General features: G+C 37.1%; 1 protein-coding gene across 1 annotated transcript in view; it reads left to right on the top strand.

Moving 5' to 3' along the window:
• Positions 1 to 23,887, top strand: part of exoc4 (exocyst complex component 4) — a 160,396-nt gene that overhangs the window by 43,399 nt on the left and 93,110 nt on the right. Inside the window, exon 10 of the mRNA XM_052118956.1 lies at positions 13,633 to 13,729. Coding sequence (XP_051974916.1) covers positions 13,633 to 13,729 — 97 coding nt within the window. The remainder of the gene's footprint in view (positions 1 to 13,632; positions 13,730 to 23,887) is intronic.

The following is a 23,887-nucleotide window of genomic DNA, read 5'->3' as shown; positions in this document are numbered from 1 at the left end:
ATTTGCGACAAAAAGACCCAGATTGCAGTTACAAGTTTCAGACCTGTTTGAAAGACTGTGCACTGTCTCTGACAAGAAAGAGAGCAGCAGTGAGCAACCTACATTGTGATTAGTAGTGTACAGTGCTTTTCATAATGTCAACAACACAACATAAAACAAGAAACTGTAAACCTTTTACTTGTAAAAATCTGTTAAAATTATGGTAAAAACCTGGCAGCTGTGGTTGCCAGAACGTTACTATAAAAATGCAGAGACAATGTTTCAGGCATTACGGGTGTCATCTTAGTGCCTGAATATTTTACAGTTTACAACAATATGTATCATTAAATTATACAAGGATAATAAAACAACATACTGGTCCTACAAAAAATGAGTTTTGCACTTTTTATTGTACTGTTAACAACCATAGTAACGCATGTGGTTAAAAAGAAGGCCACATGATGACTTGAAGTTCATTATGAGTGCCCCTTCCAGGAGCAATGACATTTACACATGTGTTGACACTGCACAGTGTCACTCACACAAACACAAACAATCATTAGGGTAACACATGGAACTAAAATAATGCTATAAACATGAAAAACTAAAACTTAACAACATAAAATGTAACAAAACACCACAATGTACATACGTGATGCCAGAATAAGAAAAAGCATATAACAATTTCAATAAGATCAAATCAAATGTGATGAGTCATGCGGGGATTGTTGATTTTTGATTATTCAATGTAATTTTAACAACAGTTTAAAGTAAACGTACATGTATTGTCTTGATAGACATAATATACATTTTCACTGTTAAGTATAAGGTAATTTATTATTTTTTTACTAGGGCTGGGTATCGCCTGGCACCTCATGATATGATGCGTATCACAATATACATGTCATGATTCAATATATTGCACCACATCACAATATCATAACTTGATTCAACAGACCTTTTTCTCAGAATGTGATAACACGTTTCTGCCTTGTTTATCAGCATAAATCAAAATTTTTGCTGTGATGAGTGAAGTCCTGAGGTGGATCTCATCACGGACACATTATTGAATTACTGCAGTGGTGAGATGAGATTGGCCTGTGATTGGCTGAAATGGACTTGGGGGTTAATTACATATCAGTGGTGCTGTAGATATTGGTCTTTCATTCTCTCTCATCTTCAAGCTTAGGTTTTTTGAGACAGGAAATGGGTAAACATTTAGTTCTTGCAACATTATATTGATTATATATGATATATATATGTATATATGTATATGTGATTTTAATGGGGGAAAGAAGTGGCTTGGTTTACATGATGAGCCCATGTGTCAAGTAGAGAAGTGACCAAAAGGTGAAGAGAGATAGAGAGCTGATGAAACATTTACAAATATTCTTGAAGTTCTCTGGTTTGTCTTAAGGGTAGGTAGTAGCTGTTATCTTACAGGAAGCAGACACATAATTACAGAATATGTCTTTGTGTGTGTCTGTGTTTCACAACCTGTGCTAATTTTAATCAGTGGCAATGCCATCATCCCCATGAAAGAGAGAACGAGGGAGAAGTGGAGGGAGAAAGGTGAAGGAGAGGACAGCAAACAAGGGTGATGATGATGTCTGGCTGAGTGGAACAGCCTTTAAACACACTCACAATCACTGGCTGACTGATTCTGAATCAGTGGGGTTTGAGAGGGCAGCAGAGACTTGTGTCAAATACACCGTTCCTGTCTTCCAATCACACTGAGACTCAACAGTGGTGGACAATGGGAAAAGAGAGAGACATAAAGAGACTGACGGGCATACGGACAAGACAAAATCAGACAAAGCAGTATTATTATCGTTTAGTGAAGCAAAAACAGAAAGCAAATGAAAACATCTTTGAAATAATAATTGGAAAAACTGAAACGAAACTCCAAATATATATTCATGACTTTAAAGCTAAATAAATTTTTTCTTTTTTTTTTTCTTCTATACACTGTATATATTGTAACTAAATATACTGAAAAACTAAATCCAAACAAAAACTATAAAATACAAAAAGTTGATCATAAAAATAATTTTTTTTTTTTTTTTTTTTTTTTAGATTTACACATTTCGATTGTATGGCAATTGATTAATGAAGATTGTATTTTACATCAAACTGAAATGAGTATTAGGGCTGCAACTAACGAGTATTTTGATAATCGAATGATGTAACGATTATTAGAATGACTATTCGACAATTCGGTCGATTATTGCAACGATTAATCATTAGCTCTTAACTGACTATTCAGCTTGTTGTATTAGGTTGTATTAAACATGCTTACGAACTTTAAAGATGACAAAATCGTCTTTTCAATTTCTTGATCCTTGAATTTTTATTAAGATTAATTCATTAAAAAATGAATTGCAAAAAAATCCTATTGTTATCAATCGTTTTTGTCTTGTTTTCCATTTAAAATTGTCTAAAAATCCTTAAAACAAGTTACATTTATTTGAGAAGCAACATAAAAAAAAATGTCTTCACCATAAGATACACACCATGACACTTTTTTTGTTGTGGATAATGTCGACTAATCGTTTCAGCCCTAACAATAAGATATGTACCATGACACATACAGTATATTATGATTCACTACATTGCAAGCCATCATGTTATAATCTAGCTGCAGCAAGTGGGCATGAGGGGTGAGTGTCTCTGCACGTGAGTGTTTATCAGCCATGAGAAGTTTGAAACTCTCTCTAGCTGATTTACACGTGACTCATATAAGCGGCTCTGACCACACAGAGAATTGCCAGTTTCAGAGTTTGAGCTTATTTACACAACCGCTTCCTTATTATTTAATTTTATTTATTTTAGGTGCTCTGTGAGGTAAGTTTTGCTCAAGTGTAACACCAGGTAAGGTTCTGCTTTATTTCATGTCAGGACGACACTGCTTCTGTATTTAATTATTTTGAATTTTTGTTCTATAATTCCCTCATACTTTGCGATCTACATAACCTTTGTGGCTGTTTCAAAGGTTTGGAGCGTGGCTGTACTGTGTTTTCGTCCTCTCTTCATTTAGGCTCGAACGGCAGTGCTGCTCTCCTCTCATCATAAGAGTTTCATATGATCTTGTGTTGAGTTAAATGAGATCAAACGATTATTCAACAAAAACAACTTTTGTTGACAATTTTTTTAGTGTCGATGTTGTCGATAACATCGACTACTCGTTTCAGCCTTAATGAGTAATAATCTACATTCGAATAATTTAAGTATAAAAGTGAGGAATTTAAGTTTCATTAAATGCGTTACATTATGCAATCGAGCTACAACGCTGTGCTACGTTTATCCAGTTTTCATGAGAGCGCTAATTCTAAGTTTCATGCCAGTGCAAGTGGCCGTGGGTGGGAGCGTTTGCATTAACTGCGGGTGTATGCGATTTCAACAAACACCCTTGTGCCTTGACTTAGTGCATATTTCACTGTAAACCCTAATGCTAATTGTTTTGAGTAGGGAAAAATTTTACGTTTTATAATAAAATGTTTACTAAAATTAAAATAAATGAACCTTGATGAGTAATTAGAACTTTCTCTTTCTTTTGATTTACACCTTTAAAGTAACCTGAATTGTTTCATATTTTGTGTTTAATGAACTTGTCTCTTTAAATTTACAGGAACGTAAATTTAACTGAAACTGGGAAGGTTTTTTTTATTTTCCAGCATGCTTTACATGGCTCTCGACAGGGAGAGTAAATGTTAAAATTAAGTGTTATATAGTGTGTCTATGTTCAAGATGAATGTAAAGGGAGATACTTGTTAGTGTTAAATGTTTTACATGTTTCGGTCATACATTTTTGGGGGTTACAATTATGGTGAATAGTGGAGCTTGAGATTAGCTTGAGGACAGTTACAAAATTAGAAATGTTGTACAATTTAACTAATTTGTTAATTAGGTAAACATTGTTTTAAGTTCTGACAATTATTCAGGACAAGGAAACAACAGTAAAAAAAATAAGAACAAAGAAAACAATGCTTACATTTTCTAACAGCAGTATCAATATGTATTTATGTATACGTTCAGAAATGGAAGAAAAATAAATACCATAAAAATTAATAGATCACATTTGTTTTCACTGATTATAATATATTCATATTTTTAAAGCTACTGAAGTCATCTAGCCAAGAGCAATAAATAGTCTTGCTTCCCTATTGTTGTTTGATTAATATCAAAGTCTAATATGGGCAGGTCACACTTGGACGTTTACTTTAGAATTTAGTACGAATTAAAACTGATTGTGTTTTAATTTATACCTCATGCCAAGACAGGCGTTTCTGCATTATCGTGAGTGCTCTTACCGCACACACACATTAGCACTCACAGAGAAAGTAGGTGTATGACAGTGTGTGGGGTTGAATTTCTGAAATGTTGGATGGCAAGGGGATGGGTCCTTTATATTTATGAGGAAAGCGATACTTGAGCGGTCGAAGAAAACATAACCCAACCCAACCCTACCCATAAACATAACACTATCCAATCGGGTATAATTTTCCTAATAAATATGAATGAGTCTTCCCCTGCTATCCTGTGTTTTGTAAATCCTTTCGCAGGGGAGCCGAAATAAGGAAATAAAATGTGTTCTTTAAGATTATTGTTATTTGTGTAGTTTATATCCCTTTCCCTTTTGACCTCTTAATGTGATTTGACCATTGGTTGTCTTGCGATTGACTATTGAGCACCCCTGACTTATGGCATAGGGCTGCGCTTAGCGCTAGCTCTCTTAAAATAAGGCTTCCTGAGTCAAAGACAGTGATACAGAGAAAAATAAAACCAAGAACAAGTCATATTGAAGGAAGCAAAGTAGTATGTGTGCTATTAAGGAATGAGTGTCTGGTTGGCTTTATTTTTTCTTTTGTAGTGGTGTTAAATGAAGTAGAAGTGATGGATCAATAATCAGGAAGACTAGACTTTTAGATTTTTTTGGAGGAAGAGAGCAGGTTGTTGCTCTAATCAATAACCTCCTCCGCTACCTAGTGTGTTTGACCTTGGGAGACGTTTGCAGGTACTGGAGTTACTCAGCTCAAGTAAAAGTACTCAGCTGAAGTTAAAGTACTATTATTTTATTAGTAAAATGATTCCTGATTGGATAGTGTTACATCTATGGGTAATGTTTGGGTTGGGTTATATTTTCTTTGATCTATCAGGTATTGCTTCCTCATAAATCCCTAATTGCAGGCCTCCCTACATGCGCAGTTAGGCCTCTGCAAATGATCCAGAATGCTTCAGCGCATCTGGTGTTCAACGAACCAAAGAGAGTGCATGTTACACCACTCTTTGTCTCTACTTACTGGCTGCTGGTTGCCGCACATACTGTATAAAATTCAAGGCTCTGATACTGGCATACAGAACAGTTACTGGGTCTGCTCCAGCAGAACTACATTCCCACAAGAAGCCTGCGGTCAACTAATGAGCAGTGCCTTGTTGTACCAGCACAAAGTAGCACCAAATCACTCTCCCAGACTTTCAGCTTCACTGTACCTCATTGGTGGATGACCTTCCCAACTCAATCCATGAAGCAGACTACCTCTCTGTCTTCAGAAACATATCTATCCATGAGCACTTGACCATGCACTCATATATATATATATGTATATATATATATATATATATATATATATATATATATATATATATATAATTGTTTATTTTTTTTTGCACTCCAGTCTGTCTTGGATACTATTGCAATTGAAACTTTGTAATGCAGCACTTTTCGTACTACTGTCTCCTTAAAATGTATTGCTACTGACATATTATTCCTCTTGTGAGTTGCTTTGGATAAAAGTATCTGCCAAATGAATAAATGTAAACGTAAAAGATTTGGATTTATAGATCAGTTCACTTAAAAGAGTATGCCATCTCTACTGTCTTGTTATAATTTGTTTTACATTTACATTTACATTTATGCATTTGGCAGACGCTTTTATCCAAAGCGACTTACAGTGCACTTATTACAGGGACAATCCCCCCGGAGCAACCTGGAGTTAAGTGCCTTGCTCAAGGACACAATGGTGGTGGCCGTGGGGTTAGAACCTGTGACCTTCTGATTAACAGCCCTGTGCTTTAGCCACTACACCACCACCACTTTTGAGCCTGACATTTGTAAATTGGCTTTAAATGTGATACAAATAAAGTCTGGTGCAGCTTATTCTGGTGAAGGACACTTAGACAGACAGAGACCATCTTACTAACCGCAGTTCGTTTTGTTTTTCCATGGTGTTTAGGAGTGGGAAAATCTGCATTCAACAATATTTCAATAAGACATCACCAATAATCTCACATATCTACTGTAACTTTACACATAGCAAAGCAGAAGATGGTTACCTGCTACTAAGTGTTTCAAACAAAACTCATAAAAATCAAAGATATGCAATCACACACCTTTTTTTTTGGCAAATCTAAGATTTGAAGTCAGGTTGATTTAAAGGAGCTTATGCCACATTTATTATGGACAAAGTTGGTAAGATACAGGAAATAATGGGAGCAAGAAAGAGAGTAGGAATGAGATAAGGACACGACTCAGGACGGATTTGAACCTCTTGACTCTGGCACCGCAGCTCAGCATGTCTACAGCTTGTGCACTAACGGCTAAGTCTCTGACATAAACTGGTTGTTGTGATCCTGGTGCAAAGATTCAGAGCTGTCATCCCTGCCTCATTTAAAATTAATAAATAAAAGCATCATGTCGAGAGAAATTGCACACCATGACACAATTAATAATTAATCCAACTCAGTTTTTACAATTACATATTAATTTATTAATTTGTTTAATTGTCATCTCAGTACATTGTCAACACTCTGGGCTATCGCTCTCTGCTGTCTCCTTGCTGGGACTAGAATATCGTTCCCTCAAATGAGATTTAATAATTGAGGAGCCTCATCAGAAGCCAATCAGACATGAAGACATGGCAGAATAATTATAACAAGGCCGACTGGGAAGTCATGAATTACTGAAAATTGGCCTAATCTTTTTAGAGTTAGAGGTTTCTGCCTGAAAGTACTGATTGGCCACACACACAGGAGAAACCTGGCAGCTGGTATGGGTTTGCCGTGTGTAGTTTGCTTTGTCTGTGTGTGGTGGCTTTTGGATTTGCTTTGTTGATCACCACACCAGAGAGAGACTGGCCCAGATCACTATACTCAAGAGCATGCATGTGTATTGGGGAAATAAATAAATAAATAAATAAATAAATAAATAAATAAATATATATATATATATATATATATATATATATATATATATATATATATATATATATATATATATATATATATATATATATATATAATAGGGCTATCAATTTATTAAACATTTTAATCTAATTAATTACATGGTGTCCCGATTAATTAACCGTAATTAAATATATTTACAAATATTTGCTGAGAAAGCCCCTCATATAAAAATAATTAAATATATAATGATGAAAACAATTATACATAGTTATCTTTAAACATGTAAAAATTATTATATATATATATATATATATATAATTACATTCTTATGGCAGAAGAGTTAATCATTAATAAGTCAATGCAAAAAGCGGCTTTAGAATACAGTGTATTGTTTACTACCATATTATTGATCATAATCATTGGCATACAGTTCACAAATATAAATTTCACAAGTGAATTTGTCAATCAGTTCGAGATTTATTATGAGGGCTTATTTAAGGTCCTGTCAATGTACACCTGCGTCAGACATGTTTGTGTAGCGTCTCGGGTGCTTTGCATCATAAACATAAAATGTTTAGGTCACTGTTTCAAGTTAAATATAGTTTAATACTTAGAAAACATCTTGAGATCCCTTAGTTCGGATTTGCGGTTTTGAACGCAAGAACGTAAAGCATATTTTTGTTGTTCTGTCTGCTGATGGGTTGATTTCTTCACTGTAATAAACTGTGTGTTGCTCAAACAGCTGAAGTTTCACTTACTTCCCTCTGGAGTAAACAGGTGGTACTACAAACTTGCATTTCTCAGAAAGGAATCTTCCTTATTACGTTCCGGGGGTGATTAATTGCGTTAATTTTTTTTACGCGTTATTTTTTATCAAATTAATCGCACTGAATTAACGTGTTAAATCGACCGCCCTAGTATATATGTGTATATATGCTGTCACAGTTCAAACACACACACACACACTATAGCACACTGTTCAGCTGTTTGCACAACCTCACACAATGACATGCCTTTGTCTCAAATATCTCTCTCCCTGTTTCTCTCACCCTCTCCCATACACACAAAGCACACATACACATAGAAAGATCCAGTGGGACATCTGGTATTAGTGAAGGCACAACACGTTTCTCTGCTGTAGATCTGGCCCTGGACAAAGTACATCTTATCAAACCATTTCTAATCAAACCCACGAAAGTGTAGCTAATGCAATTTCACTAAGTCACTGACTGGCTTGATTACATGGGGGCTGACATGAGTGGGAGGTGTCTGTGTTTGTGTTTGTGCACACACACACCCTCTTCACTCATCTGAGTGACTTAAACAATACTTGCACTTTCTTGTAAGTTGCTTTGGTAAGATAGCATCTGCCAAAAATATGAATGTAAATTATATGTAAAACCATGGACACACCCGTCATCCAATCCTAGATTAGTCGCAGCCACAGGAAGCAAGGCTGTGACACCTCTCATACACACTTACACGCTCTTATGCACACATAGATTATCTAAAGAAACATGCTCCGGCATAATAAAACTGCCAACATATGTGGAGGCTAACAATAATGAAATGATAAACTAACTGGTTGTAATTTTGCATGTGGTTTCATGCAGTGTAAAATTAAACCTGTACACACAGGAACAGTTGTGTATTATTCTTTGTGTTTAAAATAATAGATGTTGGCTAATTCAGCTTTTCGAGTCATGTCCAAACTAAAGCTGCAGTCACAAAGCTTTGAGCCAGCTAAATTATTTTGGACACTGCAACAGACAAGATATGAAGTCATGCTTGAGGGCTTTTTGCTAAAACAAATAATAAATCGCAAATAAATGTATCAGTGCTGTCAGTCCATGACATTTTTTAAAATCGCGATTAATCGCATAATGTTTTTTCCCGCAGATTTTGAAAGTGCTGAAATTTGAGACTATTAATACTTATTTTCCTGTAAAAATGCATATATTTCCATCTTATGAAAGAAAAGAAAACAACATTTAACAATAAAAGGCTTTATTAAAAATTTTCAAACAAAGCCTTCCACAGTATAGAGATAGAAATGCACTTACATTAAACATTTCCCAGAGTCTAAGTGGGAAGTTCCTACAGCAACAGTGAAGCTATTGCATCAAGGTGTCAACACCACTTTGATCTTGACATGAAAAGTGATTGCAAACAAACATGTCTCATTCTGCGTTTTTGTGATAGGGAAGACTTTACATGCTTCTGTGGTAATTAAAATGTGCCTTATTTGATTTCTGTCACGAGTCCCATCTGGGCTTGTTTTGTACATCAAATAGTGTTAAAATGTCCTTTCTCCATCATTTTATCATGGAAGTGCTGTTGTGTTTGTGTGCAGAGATTCTTTTATTTACTGAGATAACAACCTGTCATATGAGATAGTGTAATGGTCAACGAGCGTGTTACAACAGTAGCCTTCTGTAAAAAGTTCAGTTTTTATTATATGTATTCTTTGTATTGAGTCAAGAGCTCATTGTGACGTTTCGATCTTCAATTGGTCCCAGGTCTTTTCACCATATGTATTTGCAAAACGTTAACTTTGGTTCACAGCATGAGCTTGTGTTTATGGTCTCTTGCTTTCAGATGGGAGTGAATTGAACGCGAAGCGTAGTGTGACTGCGGCTTAATACGTTTTCCATTCGAAAACGCATTAATTCTGAACACCGCTTTCCTCCACCAAAAATGGAGACTTTCGAAAATGCTCTCTATTAGCACATATTTTGGAAAATGATGATGTTAGAATTTTCATGTCAGAGTTTTCAACTGAAAAGGTATTAGTGTGGATGTGGCCCAAATTTTAATTGACCCTCGTTAATAGGCACCAGAAGGATCTGAATTGGCATGATAATTGAGACATGCCAAGCTGGCATGGGATGACTTCCTGTCTTTGATCAGTCATGATGTTTGAAACAAATTCAGTGATTAAATTTAACATAAAAATCAGCATGAGCCCTAGCAGCTGTGTTTTTTGCTTTGTGATTGTGGTTGATTCTTAATTGAATTAGCCAGCCAGAGATTGGATGGAGAGAGTGAGAAACAAAAGAATAAGAAAATTAGGAAGCTGGGAAGTGAGGAAGATGAAACTGGGTTTATTTCTATTTCTTGAGGAGCAACTGTGAGAAATTGTAAAAAAAAAAATACAGACAGAAAGCTTTTAAAGAGTCCCTCCAATAACTAAATATCTTTTGATTAGTACATTTGTTGTTTCTCATTTACTCATCCTCATGTGCTTTAAGACCTGTATGATTTTCTTTGTGTAAGTGAGTAAGGACTGCAGCGGTCGAGCTCTCCAAAATGACAAGAAAAGAACCATAATAGTATCATATAAGTGGTATATACGCCTCATATGATATATTAACAGCTTTTATTTTGGCCAGCTCCTCGTACAGAAATGTATTGACTGCTATTGTATACTTGGAATATAGCACATGAGTCATATAGTCCACTTTCACAATACATTTCTGTTCCTTTTTTTATATTGGAACTTGACCGCAATTTTATTTATTAAACTTATTGTATTATATGGAATAGAGCATCCAACATTTTCTTCAGCAATTCATCTTTTCTGTTCCACAGAATAGAGAAAGTAATTCAGGTTGGAATGACCAGACATTCACAGTGCAATTGGAAACAGTATAGGTTGACTTCTCTTTAGCTAAAATTGGTCTGTGCTTACCGAAATTCATGTTTACCAAGTAAATAATGACAGAATTGTATTTTTTGTGTTGACTATCCTTTTAAATTAGAAAAGGGGTGGACAATAAAAATGATAAAAAGCTTTTATCAGAACATGTGACATGAAGAATATCAGGGAGAAGACGACGACAGGAGTATCAGCAGGAGATGCGTTTGAATTCTAGACAGATGCACTGCAGGGTTTTTTTAGTGCAGTGAATTGTGAACGCATTTCTCATTTTAAACGCTTCCTGCTTCTCACAGCAATGAACTGCGGATGACTCTGATTCCCGCTTCCTGATTAAACGCGTACCAGTGAGTCCAAGATCACAACACGGGCACAAATCAACTGTGAACGAAGAACATCTTACAAACACACTCATTCTCTTTCCTCGTAATTTAACGGCAAGCCAAAGCCATCACACGTGTGATTTATGTGTGCGACAGGAATAATCTGCCATTAATATTTGTGTTTGTTGGCCTGGACTCATTTACCATCCCTCGGGCAAGAAGTATCATGCAACAAACAACTGATAAAAGCAATTAAACCACAGAGGGCTGGTGTGTGATGTGTACGTGAGTGTGTGTTTGTTTTTGTCAGGATAACAGTGCCCAGCTCAGTGCTGGGTGGTTACAGCAGTCTCTCCAGTGGCAATCTCAAAGGGCTGTGAAATTTTAATGAATAACATTGTCACAGCACATGAAAGATGCCAGTATGCTGCCACGGTGGCACTTATATTCACCGACCCATGAGTACACACACCCTCTGGTCACTGAGGATTTATTTGTATTGATGGCAGACTTGATTCTCTTGCTGTCAATTATATTGATTACTTGTGGATGAGTGGAGCTAATAAGGATTGGAACTCACTTCATTTTTGGGGCCCCTGCCTCATGATGAGAGAGTTACACAGCCATGATTTTCTTATTAACCCTGTTAGTGCAGGACTACACACACACACACACACACACACACAGGGATGAGTGGGGGGAATCTTAAATGTCTCTATACAGATTGTGTTAATAAAAACTTTATGAATTTATTTTGTTTGAAGTCAACATAAACACTATTTTGTTGAACACAATAGTTTCTGTCTGTCTTTGACTTTCTATCATCAGAATTTGTGAGCTTTTGTTTAAAGAAATAGTTCACTAAAATTTGTCAAAATTTACTCACCTTCTTGTCTTTTGAAACCTAACTTTTTATTTTTGTGGAACACAAAAGGAGATGTTTGGCTGAATGACAGACTCAGTTACAGTTTGTTTTCATTGTATGGAAAAAAGATGCAATGAAAGTGAATGGTGACTGAGGCTAACATTCTGCCTGACATAACATTCTGATCTCCTTTTGTGTTCCATAGAAGATAAAATAATGCGAGTTCAGAATGACATAATAGTAAGGCCACATACTAATAAGGTTAACCTGTCAAAAAAATGTTGTGGTCATATTAACCCCCAAATAAAAGAAATAAAAAGAGATTATATTTTACGTCATGTTTAACCCCAAGATAATAAATACTTTACAATATACAATTTCAATATATACTATGTAATTTTTTTCAAATTGCGGTAATAACAATATCATAATGAACGTATTTTATATTCATATGTTGTGCTGCATGCTCTTACAAAACAATTCAACCTTAGTTTCATCAGTCCACAAAACATTTTCCCAGTAGCATTGCAGAGTGTCAAGGTGGTCTTTGGAAAACTTCAGGCACACAGCAATGTTTTTGTTGCAATGGATACCATGCCTGTTAATGTTTTCCATATAGTAGACTCATAAACAGATATGTTAACCAGTTCCAATGATTCCTTCAAGTCTTTTGCTGTCACTAAATAGTTATTTTTTACCTCATGCATTCTGTTGTGTTCCCTTTGAGTCATCTTGGCTAGACAGCCACTTCCAGGGAGAGTAGCCACAGTACTAAATTGTCTCCATTTATGTAGTCTGATGAATATCTAAGCTCTTCTAAAATAGGTCTTCTGAGATCTCTTTTTTGCGAGTCATGGTCAACATCAGCAGATGCTTCTTGTGAATTGCAAACTCAAAATGCTTGAGTGCTTTATATTTGTCAAAGTAGCTCTAACCCACACCATCAATCTCATTTAATTAATTGGATGCTAGGTTTGCCAACTACTGACTCTATCTTTTGTTGACATCATTAGCTTAGGGGTTCACATACTTTTTTCCAATCAACACTGTGAATGTTTCAATTATGTATTCAATATGTGCAAGAACATTACAATAATTTGTGTCTTATTAGTTAAAACATATTTTGTTTGTTCATTATTGTAATTTAGATGAAGATCAAACCAGATTTTAAGACAAACTTGTACATAAATGCAGGTAATTCCAAAGGGTTCACATAATCTTTCTTGCCACTGTATGTCTAAAAAATCTTAATGGCCCCAGAAATAGGCTATATTTTCTCCAGACCAAATGTTATTTTTTTATTTGTTTCTTTTGATTTTAGAGTCAAATAGGACCAAGGCATTTTCTTAACATATTTCATGAATATCATTCAATACATTTTCATTTGAAAGTGCATTGACTTTGTTATGTTTATGCCTCTCATCCACAGCGGAAAAGCATTTTCCTCCACCAAATACGGAGACTTTCGAAAATGCTCTTTAGTGTCACAAAATTTGGAAAACAACATTAAGGAATCGAACACGTTTTAGTGTGGACATTTACATTTTTTGGGTGAACTAACAATTTACGTTTGTTTTTAAAACATTACTTTCAGTTTAATATTTTTTCTTTATCTTTCTGTCTAGGTGGAGCTGATGATAACCTGATTGAGGGGGGAGAGACTAAGTTCTTGTGCAAAGCAGGAGCCAGAAACATTACAGTCATCTTTCAGCCTTTGCTTAGGTAGGTCCTGTTAACAAATGTACATGTCAGCCCAACATGCTTTATAAACCAGCATTTCAACAAGTTGTTTAAACTCTCCACCGCTTCCTCTCTCTCTTCTGCTATAGCATGTTTTTTAACCCTCCTTTCATATTTCTTATGGCCAGCAGCCATTACCGCATCGTTTCCGAGCCTTTGCCATTGATTTTGATTTGTTGCGACGGTATCAATTGGAGCGTTCCATTTAGGCCTGCTTCACATTAAATGTTCTTTTCAGTCTCCTAATCTATTGGATCATCGGCCCAGCCCACTAATGCCCTGTCATATTACCGCTCAAAAACAGAGACATATCCCAAGTATGGTCATCCAGCCTACAACGTGACTTGACTTCCCAATACTTCTCTTACTTGAAATCACATTTGAGCTGTGGTGCATTGATTTTCTGTTTTTATTTTATTTTTTTCTATCGAGATGGCCAATGTTGCTCTCAAATGGCTTGATGTTATTTTGTTCTGGATGTAACCTCTCTTTTCAGACTCGATCTTAAAAGAGATGTCGGTGCTAATATATGCCCTGTGGATAATGTACAGTACAGTCAGCCATACAATACCACTGACACAGGGAAGCCTGATTTTAAAAAGAATGCAACAAGACTGATTCAGGTTATTAGTGGTGCTTGCTAAGGCTTAATTGTGCAGTTTAAACATGAATTACACCTCAACGCATGAGGCTTATTGAGGAGAGGTGTGGTGTTTATTTTCTAAGCAAGCAGACTTTTGCCTGTTGGATGAAAAAATAGACTTGCATTGAAGGACGGAAAGAGTCATATCCAGGAGCCAGAATACCATAGAGACATAGGGATGGGCTGTATTAACTTGCAGTACCAAAGCAATCGCATTACACTATGGTAATAGCCACTCTGCACACCTTAGTAACTGCTTAGCAATACCCTGACAACCATAAACAATACCTGCGTATTATAGTTGTGACTTTTGCACAGTGAAGCGCAACTCTCCTTTTTTCAAGAAAGTTACTAAGCTAATCATTAAGTGCACAAAAACTGTCCATTTTAAACTTTCTGCTCATTTTCATTTAGATGGGGGAAAAAAACCTTAAGAAATCTGTTAACCTTCTTTTGCCCTGCTGTGATACTGTCTCAATCACAAATACTGCAAATATTTTACAATACACCCACTATGAAGATGAGTCACCTTCTGCACACTGATATTCAAGCCCTTTGCATTAATCTAAATGAGCTCCTCTCAGTGTCATGTGGGCAGTGTGATAGCAGCCAGGGAATGGACAGAGGGTGTGTTAGACAGCTGTCTGTTTAAGATGAATGGCAAGCAGATCATCCATCCGACAGTAAGGACAGCTCATCTTGTCCCTGCTGGGGCGATGGACTGAACCAATGAATGCATGAATAAACGAGTGACTGCTCTTCACCTATTGCCTGCCATCGCCTAATGGCTGCTAGTCCACAGCGAGGAACCTGATGTGTGGGCCGCCTGTCCTTGGCTGTGTTTGGGGCTTCAGGGTCCTCTGTGCTGTTCTCTGGGGCAGGTGTGTGTTTCTTGCATTGATGCACTTTGGCGAAAGCCATACGTTAACTTTCGCAATCATCTTAATGGCCATTGGCCAATGGCTTTGAGCCAATCAACATGTAAATGCCATGTGACAGTTCACTCTGGAGCTGCAAGAAAAATAAATCCTAACATACTGTCAATGCTGATTGGCTGATGGCACCACAAGATGGAACACTGTCTAAAGTCCTTACCTAGTGACTAGAGATGGGAATTGTAAGGAATTGAACAATTTTGGTTTGAATCTTGTTTATTTACAGTTCCATTAATGATTATTTTAGTACTTTTGAGGAATAAATATTTATAAATAAGAAATAAAAATTGTAATTGCCCTCTGCAGTTTGTTTTCAAATGATGAGATAATTTAATAATTAAAATTATGCTCAGTCAAATTCAAATTTGAATCACTATTAATCACAGAATTTTTCATAGTTAATTGCAATTAATCATAGATTTTGAAAGTGCTAAAATTTGACTCTAAATGTACTTTACCTGTCAAAATGCATTTATTTCCATCTTAGGAAAGAAAACAAAACGATATGTAAAAATATAATGCTTTATGAACATTTTCCAAACAAAGTCTTCCACAGTATAAAGATAGAAATGCACTAAAATAGCACCAATTCAAGTAACAATAAACATTTTCCCAAATCTAAGTGGGAGTTTGATTAAATGAAAGAACTTTGCAACATAGGTTGCATATTCATTGCAGTGGTGTTAAATCTCTTAATCTCTCATCCTTCGCAATATTGATCATCCGGAAGATTGTGGCTATCCACATTGTTACAGCAATCGTGAAGCCGTGTTCATGATTTGCGTCAGGGCATCAGCACCAGCGTCAAGTTCCGCTTTGAACTCCACATGAAAAAATCCCAATCTGTTTTGGTGATAGTTAAGACTTAGTGTGCTTCTGTGGTAATTAAAATGCACATTTCTTAGGCTGAATAATACTTGATTTCTGGCACAAGTTCCATGTAGGCTTGTTTTTACAACAAATAGCATTAAGAGCTCCTTTCTCCATCACTTTATAACTGACACTGAATCACTGTTGTGTGTGTTTGTGATGTGCACATCAGTGTAATGACTCATCGCAAAGGTTCCACCCTTTCAACAAGTTGTAATGTCGGAGGGCAGGCAAGGCAGAACGTGAAAGTATCAAAAGGCAAGACTAATGTGAAAGTATCAAAACAAGGTGGCACATAGACATGAACAGAAACTTTACCCATATAAACATGTGGGCTTATATGGAGACGGGTTAACAAGATAACAAGATTAATCAAATGAGAACCAATGACAAGACATGACTAATAAAAATTATAACGAGACAATGACTACTAACCAATGAGAACAAAACACATGTAACATGAGGGTCACATGATTAGACAAGACAGAATCACATGAAGGGAACAGGAAATCACATGACAAGGAACAAGAAAGTGAAAGCTAAACTTCAAAATAAAAGATATGAACTAAAGAGCATGAACAAGTGTTTATGCTTGTTTATTCTGTATTAATTGTAAATGTCTTCATCAAATTAATCGCATGCATAAATGCGTTAACAGCGTGAACGGATTCTTGCAAATGGTGTGTTTACACTGAATGTTTAATTTTATTTTTATTTTGTATTTTTATTGATTTTTTTTTCTTCAACAAATTGATAATGTGTGTCTTTGACTACATCCAGTAATTGCTCTGATTTAAGTCTGTGTTATGTGTGTACTTAGTGCTTAAATTCACATAACTCAGTAACAGTCCTTGGTTCATTTTTAAGTCAGACAGGATATTCGCTAAAAGAACCAGCTGCTAAGATTTATTTGTTTGATAGGAAGTGCTTCATGTTTCACACTATAGATAATAATAAAAGACTCATAAGACACTATGTTTCACTGTAGATTCAAATGAACTGGCTCACAAGAGTCACTCGTTTGGGACTACACTGGTTACACTGCATGTTTTGGCTGCTGATTCAATTGCGGTATTGCAGTGGAATGAAAACTCTATAAGAGTATTTTAATATAGTGTTCCATCAGCATCAGCAGAAGTATCCATATTCCAGAGCCATTAATGAAGGCAAAAGTCATAAAAATGATTTGGTTCTGGCATTTAAAAAAGAATGAATGGCTATGCATAAAAAAACATCCAAATTCTATATTGCCAACCCTATTAGCGACCGTCCTGATCTGTGACATGAAAGGCCACAGACAGTGAAAAATATTTGTCCATTTCACTCTTTTAAGAGTCACAAAAATGGTCACTGGCAAAGCATCTTTGTCCATTTAACTCTTTTAAGAGTCACAAAAATGGTCACTGGCAAAGTATATTATATAAATATAATATGCATTTTATATGTTGTGTATGTAGTCAATGTATGACTTCTTTTGAATAGCCGTCAAAGGAGAAATGCTTTGTACCCTCAGAATGGTGTAATTACAGCATCTGCCAGCAGGTGCTAACTGGGCCATGCTTACCAGCCAAACCTTGACCCCTTGGTTCAAACTTACATCTAGATCAAACTGCTTCTGTGTAAGTCTGTTTGTTTTATCAGTGGCCGAGAAAAAACTTGTAGATCATTAAAGGTTCTTAATGTTACTGCCAATCAATTCGCCATGCAATTTGTGATCAATAGACACTATGGAAGAGGCTGCATGGAAGATCTCAGAGTTGTGGAGTTGATGCTTTTTTGATTGATGCTGGGCAGGAGCAGACCGAGGGGATCGATATTCCCTTTGAGTTACTTTACAACATCTCCAGATCTGCTCACTGTAAAGCGCAAAGTGCGAAAACACTTTGCAGACTATCAAATCTCCACTGATAGATCAATACCATTGCTCCATAAAGACCTGTTTGTGTGTATGTGTCTGTGTTTGTGTTTGTGTGTTTTATTGCTGTTTTATTGGTGGGTATAGTGGTTCGGGGGATTTTGGTTTCAGCTGCTTGAATCACAATCTGAAAGTTTTGTATTTGAATGTATTATGTTAGTCTGTTATTTCATTTTTTTGAGTGACTGTTTACCTCACCCACTCATTTGTGGGATTTCCTTTTTAACCCATAAATGCCTAGATTCTTTCCAGAGATGACAAAAAAGTGCAGTTGCAACTTTTAAGTGTATTTTTCATGTAAATCTGATTTTGTATACTGAAACATTAGTGACATGTTGTCACATATCTATTTAGAAACTATGCAAAGTTTTAAATCGTAAGAGATTATTCCCACTCGTCACTGCCAGAGACTATTTAGCAGAGACAGGCTACTTCTAATAAAATGAACTGGAGAAATTGGAACATCAATGGATGTAGAAAGCCTATACTAAAAATAGTATATATCAAATATACAGTAGGTTGTATTGTGCTGTATTGCCATTCAGGCTGTCTGTTGATAGTCAGTTGCCAAAGTGTTGTTAAAGGAGAATATAATTTATGACAGTCCAGTGTGAGATTAATAAATTGCAGTGCTGATGTATATTGATCGTGAGAGATCAAGAGTTCAAAAGTCTGATTGCTTGGGGGAAGAAGCTGTCATGAAGTCAGCTGGTGCAGGTCCCGATGCTACGGTACCACCTGCCTGATGGTAGGCAGCGAGAGCAGCCCATGGCTCGGGTTGCTGGAGTCTTTGATGATCCTCCAAGCTTTTTTCACACACTTCCTGGTATAAATGTTCTGGAGGGATGGATCACCTCCGATGATGTGTCTGGCAGTTTGCATCACCCTTTGCAGGACTTTGTGTTTGAAGGCATTGCTGTTGTCGTACCAGGCAGTGATGCAGCTAGTCAGGATGCTCTCTACAGTGCTGGTGTAGAACCGTGTGAGGATGTGGTGGTTCATTCCAAACTTCCTCAGCCGTCTCAGGAAGAAGAGGCACTGGTGAGCCTTCTTCACAATGGCCTCAGTGTGGACGGACCATGTGAGTTCCCCTGTGATGTTGACACCGAGGAACTTGAAGCTGCTGACTCTCTCCACCGGTGCTCCATTGATGATGGTGGGCTTCCATCCCTCCAGAACATTTATACCAGGAAGTGTGTGAAAAAAGCTTGGAGGATCATCAAAGACTCCAGCAACCCGAGCCATGGGCTGCTCTCGCTGCCTACCATCAGGCAGGTGGTACCGTAGCATCAGGACCTGCACCAGCTGACTTCAGTGGTGGTGGCATAGTGGCTAGAGCACAGGGCTGTTAATCAGACTGTCACAGGTTCTAACCCCACAGCCACCATCATTGTGTCCTTGAGCAAGGCACTTAACTCAAGGTTGTTCTGGGGGGATTGTCCCTGTAATAATTGCACTGTAAGTCGCTTTGGATAAAAGCGTCTGCCAAATGCATAAATGTAAATGTAATAATGATGAGTCTGCGTTCCCTGTCTTTTCTCCTGAAGTCCACCACAAGTACCTTGGTCTTACTGACTTTAAAGGAGGGGTTGTGCTCCTAACACCAGAATGTCAGAGTGTTCACCTCTTCACTGTAGGTGATCAGACCTACCACCGTCATATCATCAGCAAACTTAATGATGGCATTGGAGCTATGTGTTGCCACACAGTCATGTGTATACAGGTAATCCAGGTGTGGGCTGAGAACACAGCCCTGTGGGGCTCCAGTGTTAAGGGTCAGTGATGAGATGTTGCTGCCCATTCTAACCACCTGGCATCCACTTGACAGAAAGTCCAGGATCCAGTTGCAAAGCGAACTTTTTAAGCCCGGAGTTTCACATCAAGCTTGGAGGGCACTATGGCGTTGAATGCTGAGCTGTAGTATACAAACAGCATTCTCACATACAGTATATGTTCCTTTTTTCCAGGTGGCAGAGAGCAGTGTGTAGTGTAGTTGCAATGGCATCATCAGTGTAGTGGTTGTTGCAGTATGATAACTGCAGTGAGTCCAGTGAGGCAGGCAGCACAGAGCATTAGTCTCTCAAAGCATTTGCTGATGATGGGGTCAGAGCAACAGGACGCCAGTCATTTAAGCAAGTGATTTTAGATTGCTGTGGTACAGACACGATGGTGGTAGTTTTAAAGCTTGTGGGGACCACAGACAAGGAGAGGGAAAGGTTGAAAATGTCCATAAAAACACCAGCTAGTTGGTTCGTGCACACTCTGATGTAGCCCGGAATGCCATCTGGACCCGCAGCTTTACGGATATTCACCTTTCGGAAAGATCGGGTTACATAAGCTACAGAGAAGGAGAGTGAACTAACCTCTGTAGCTTCGGCCGTGAGAGCTCTCTCCGCAAGGGTGGTGTTATTTCCCTTGAAACGAGCATAAAATGAACTTGCATATGCATTAGCTATACAAAACCCGTTCTCACTCCCGTGGCATCAAATACTGCTTCTTGTGCAAGAGCCCAGCATGTCAGTTTACAGACGCCAAAAGCACCATATGGCGGCTGTATTCGACGCACACAGAGGGCAGTCTAAAAGGGAGTCGTCACTGCCAATATTCTGATAGTATTGCTTGTGTTTAACTGCAACATGTTTTATTATACTTATAAATATATTAGTGTGGTTCTAAACAATCACAACAATTATTTTAGATCCCCTAACCCAACCCCATTCCTAAACTATAAATCATGAATGAGGTTTCATGTTTAATATCGTTGATAATGGGTTAGGTTTAGGGATGGAGATGGTTAAATTTAGTAACAATAAATGTAATTTGCATTACACAGGTTTTTTATATTTTTTTTTCTCCCCATTTTGAAATGCCCAATTACCAATGCAGTCTAAGTCCTCATGGTGGCATAGTGACTCATAGAGTCATAGAGGACGAATCTCAGTTGCCTCCGTGTCTGAGACCATCAATCCGCTCATCTTATCACGTGGCTTGTTGAGTGCATTACTACAGAGACATAGCATCTGTGGAGACTTCACGCCATCCACCGCAGCATCCACGCACAACTCACCTCGCGCCCCACAAAGAGTGAACCACATTATAGTGACCATGTGATTTTTAGATATTTTTAAACACCAGACCCCACACTTATGCCTAAACCTAACCAATTCTCAACAATATTAAAGACATGACAAGCAGATAAAAGTATTCACAATAATTTATTTAAAACTGTAAATGATACAAAAGCACTATAATAATTCCAAACAATAGCATTGTGTGAGGAACTGAGTGAAACCGAAAATTTTAATCTCTGAAAATGTCAGAGTGTCACAAGACACTCGAGAGCCAATGGCATTTGACGTCGTGCTGACGCTTTCTCGTGGCTGCGTTTTTTGACTTTGTTACTAGAACGAGTCGAGAGCTGAATGTGTTACGGCTGATGCCAGGGGACTGCGAAATAAAAACTTACATTTGGGTCTGTTCTTCAAAGAGATCTGTATACATGGAATACACCCAGGACTGAACAGGTCACTTCAGCAGAGCAGAATGTGTATATACAATAATGGATTAAACATTAACCACTGTAAAATAATACATGTTTCTGATTAAACATTACCATTGTGAATAAATGTGGCTGATTTCAAACAAATCATACCCCAACATTTCGTGACAGAATGACAAAATTCTACCCCAACATATAATTTGACAATGTGCTAAAAAAACAATGTGCTAGCCAGATGCGTTGGAAACTGACACCAAAGGGTGCTTTTGGCATCCACCTCTTGACGTGCTGGACGCTTGGACAAGCAGTAGTATTTGATGCTTCGGGAGTGAGTATGGGTTGCCATTCAAGCTAGGAAAATTGTTTTTAAGAGTAATCGAAGGTGAAGAAGCACAATTTATGATACCAGTGTTGTCAGATTTAACTGCTGATTTGATTGTTATCTTGACCAACCGTTATGGAGATTTTGGTCTTTCCCCATTCAAGTAGATAGGAGCTGCACTTTCATGACTGGAAATAACTTCCCGGAGCGTTCCAAAGATGGCCGCCTGTGGACTGACTTGCTAGAAAGACTTTGCTTAAGTTGAAGTGTTTAATTTCCGAGCTACTAGAACTCAATTGCAAAAAATCAATAAAATGTTTAAAACATATTTCCTGAATCCTCCGCCCGAATGCAGCTTTAGTCACCCAAAAATTATTCATAGATGGTAGAGAGGTGAGACGTGGGATGTAATTAAGTTGGAATTTTGAGGCCTCACACTGACATTTGAGTGGTATTTAAACCGTCCTGCCCTGACTGAGGTTGGCATTTTGAAAAGGGGCACTCTGTGGCTTGTCATAATCTCTCCCCTCATCTGCATCCATGCACAGGGGTGATTAGGGCTGGCAGGATGCAAAGTCTGTGAGATCACACCCCAGCCAGAGAGCAGATGTTGGGTCTGCTGTCCTCTGTGCTAGGATGGATGAATTATATGGATTAGATTGAAGTATTGGTTTGTATCCTTCAAGTTTTTTCAAGCACATTTGTAAAATAATCAATTAACTTTTTTCCAATTTTATATATATATATATATATATATATATATATATATATATATATATATATATATATATATATTAATTTAATTTAGTTTACAGCTAAAATAACTACGTCTCTCTATCACACACACACACACACACACACATACAAATATAATGAAAAATTGCTTGTGTCGTGTGCAGGAAACATCTCTATATTTGTCTGTTACAATCTATTTCACCCCCCTTTCCTTTTTTTTTTCCTTCCTCCTCTCTCGTGTAGCTCTCAGTTTCAGTCTTCTCCATCACTTTCACACATAGAAAGAAAAGATTGTAGGTAATTGTAAAACTCGATTTCTTTTTCTTTTGTAGCACTTTTTAGTTTGACCTTTTTTCTATCCCCACTTTTTGATCTCTCTCTCTCTTTTTCTTATGTATTTATATTTCTCTCTCTCTTTCTCTCTTACACAAGGTATCAATTTCTTCAAAGTGATGGAAAAAAGCAGTTCTGCAGATCATAGAGGAGGCTATTTGAGAAGTGTCAAAACTTTTAGAGTTATTGATGGCTGGTGCCAATTTCCTGGACAGTTTCTTTAAATCGAAATCACAAGTGGTGGACAGTTAAAGACATTTTCACCAGTTCTGTTTCCGTTTGACTGTTTGTGATCACGGGTATAAATGTATCATCGTGTGTATCTTCTGTGTTTTATGGTGGTTTATAAAAATAAATATATATATTTTTCCTTGTGGAACCTGGTTTAACCTGGTTTTAAAGGGATAGTTCACCCAAAAATAAAAATCATGTCATCATTTACTGCCTATCAAGTTGCTCCAAACCTGTACGTCTTACTTCCGTAGAACAAATGAAATGTTACGCAGAAATTTAGCCTCAGTAACTATTCACAATGTTTGCATCTTTATTTTACTTACAATGAAACTGAATGGTGTCTAAGACTAACATTCTGCCTAAAAACTTTTTGAAAGTTGGTCAGGTTTGGAACAAAACTAGGGTGAGTAAATAATGACAGAATTTTAATTTTCAAGTGAACTATCCCTTTAATTATACTGTTGGCTTGTGGATAAGGAAACAGTCACACCCAAAACTATACGAGTATGACTGAAAGGAAGAGAGGTCATTATGATGACCATTGTTTTGAGTTGGGAGAAGATGTTAGTCATAAGCTGGGTTACCAACAACCTATTTTTTATGCACATTTTGGGATATCACATTAAACCGCTGGATGGAAACACCAAGATATGA

This window comes from Xyrauchen texanus, chromosome 45 (genome assembly GCF_025860055.1).
Source record: "Xyrauchen texanus isolate HMW12.3.18 chromosome 45, RBS_HiC_50CHRs, whole genome shotgun sequence".
NCBI classification, from domain to species: Eukaryota; Metazoa; Chordata; class Actinopteri; order Cypriniformes; family Catostomidae; genus Xyrauchen; species Xyrauchen texanus.
This window is presented reverse-complemented; position numbering and strand designations above follow the sequence as displayed.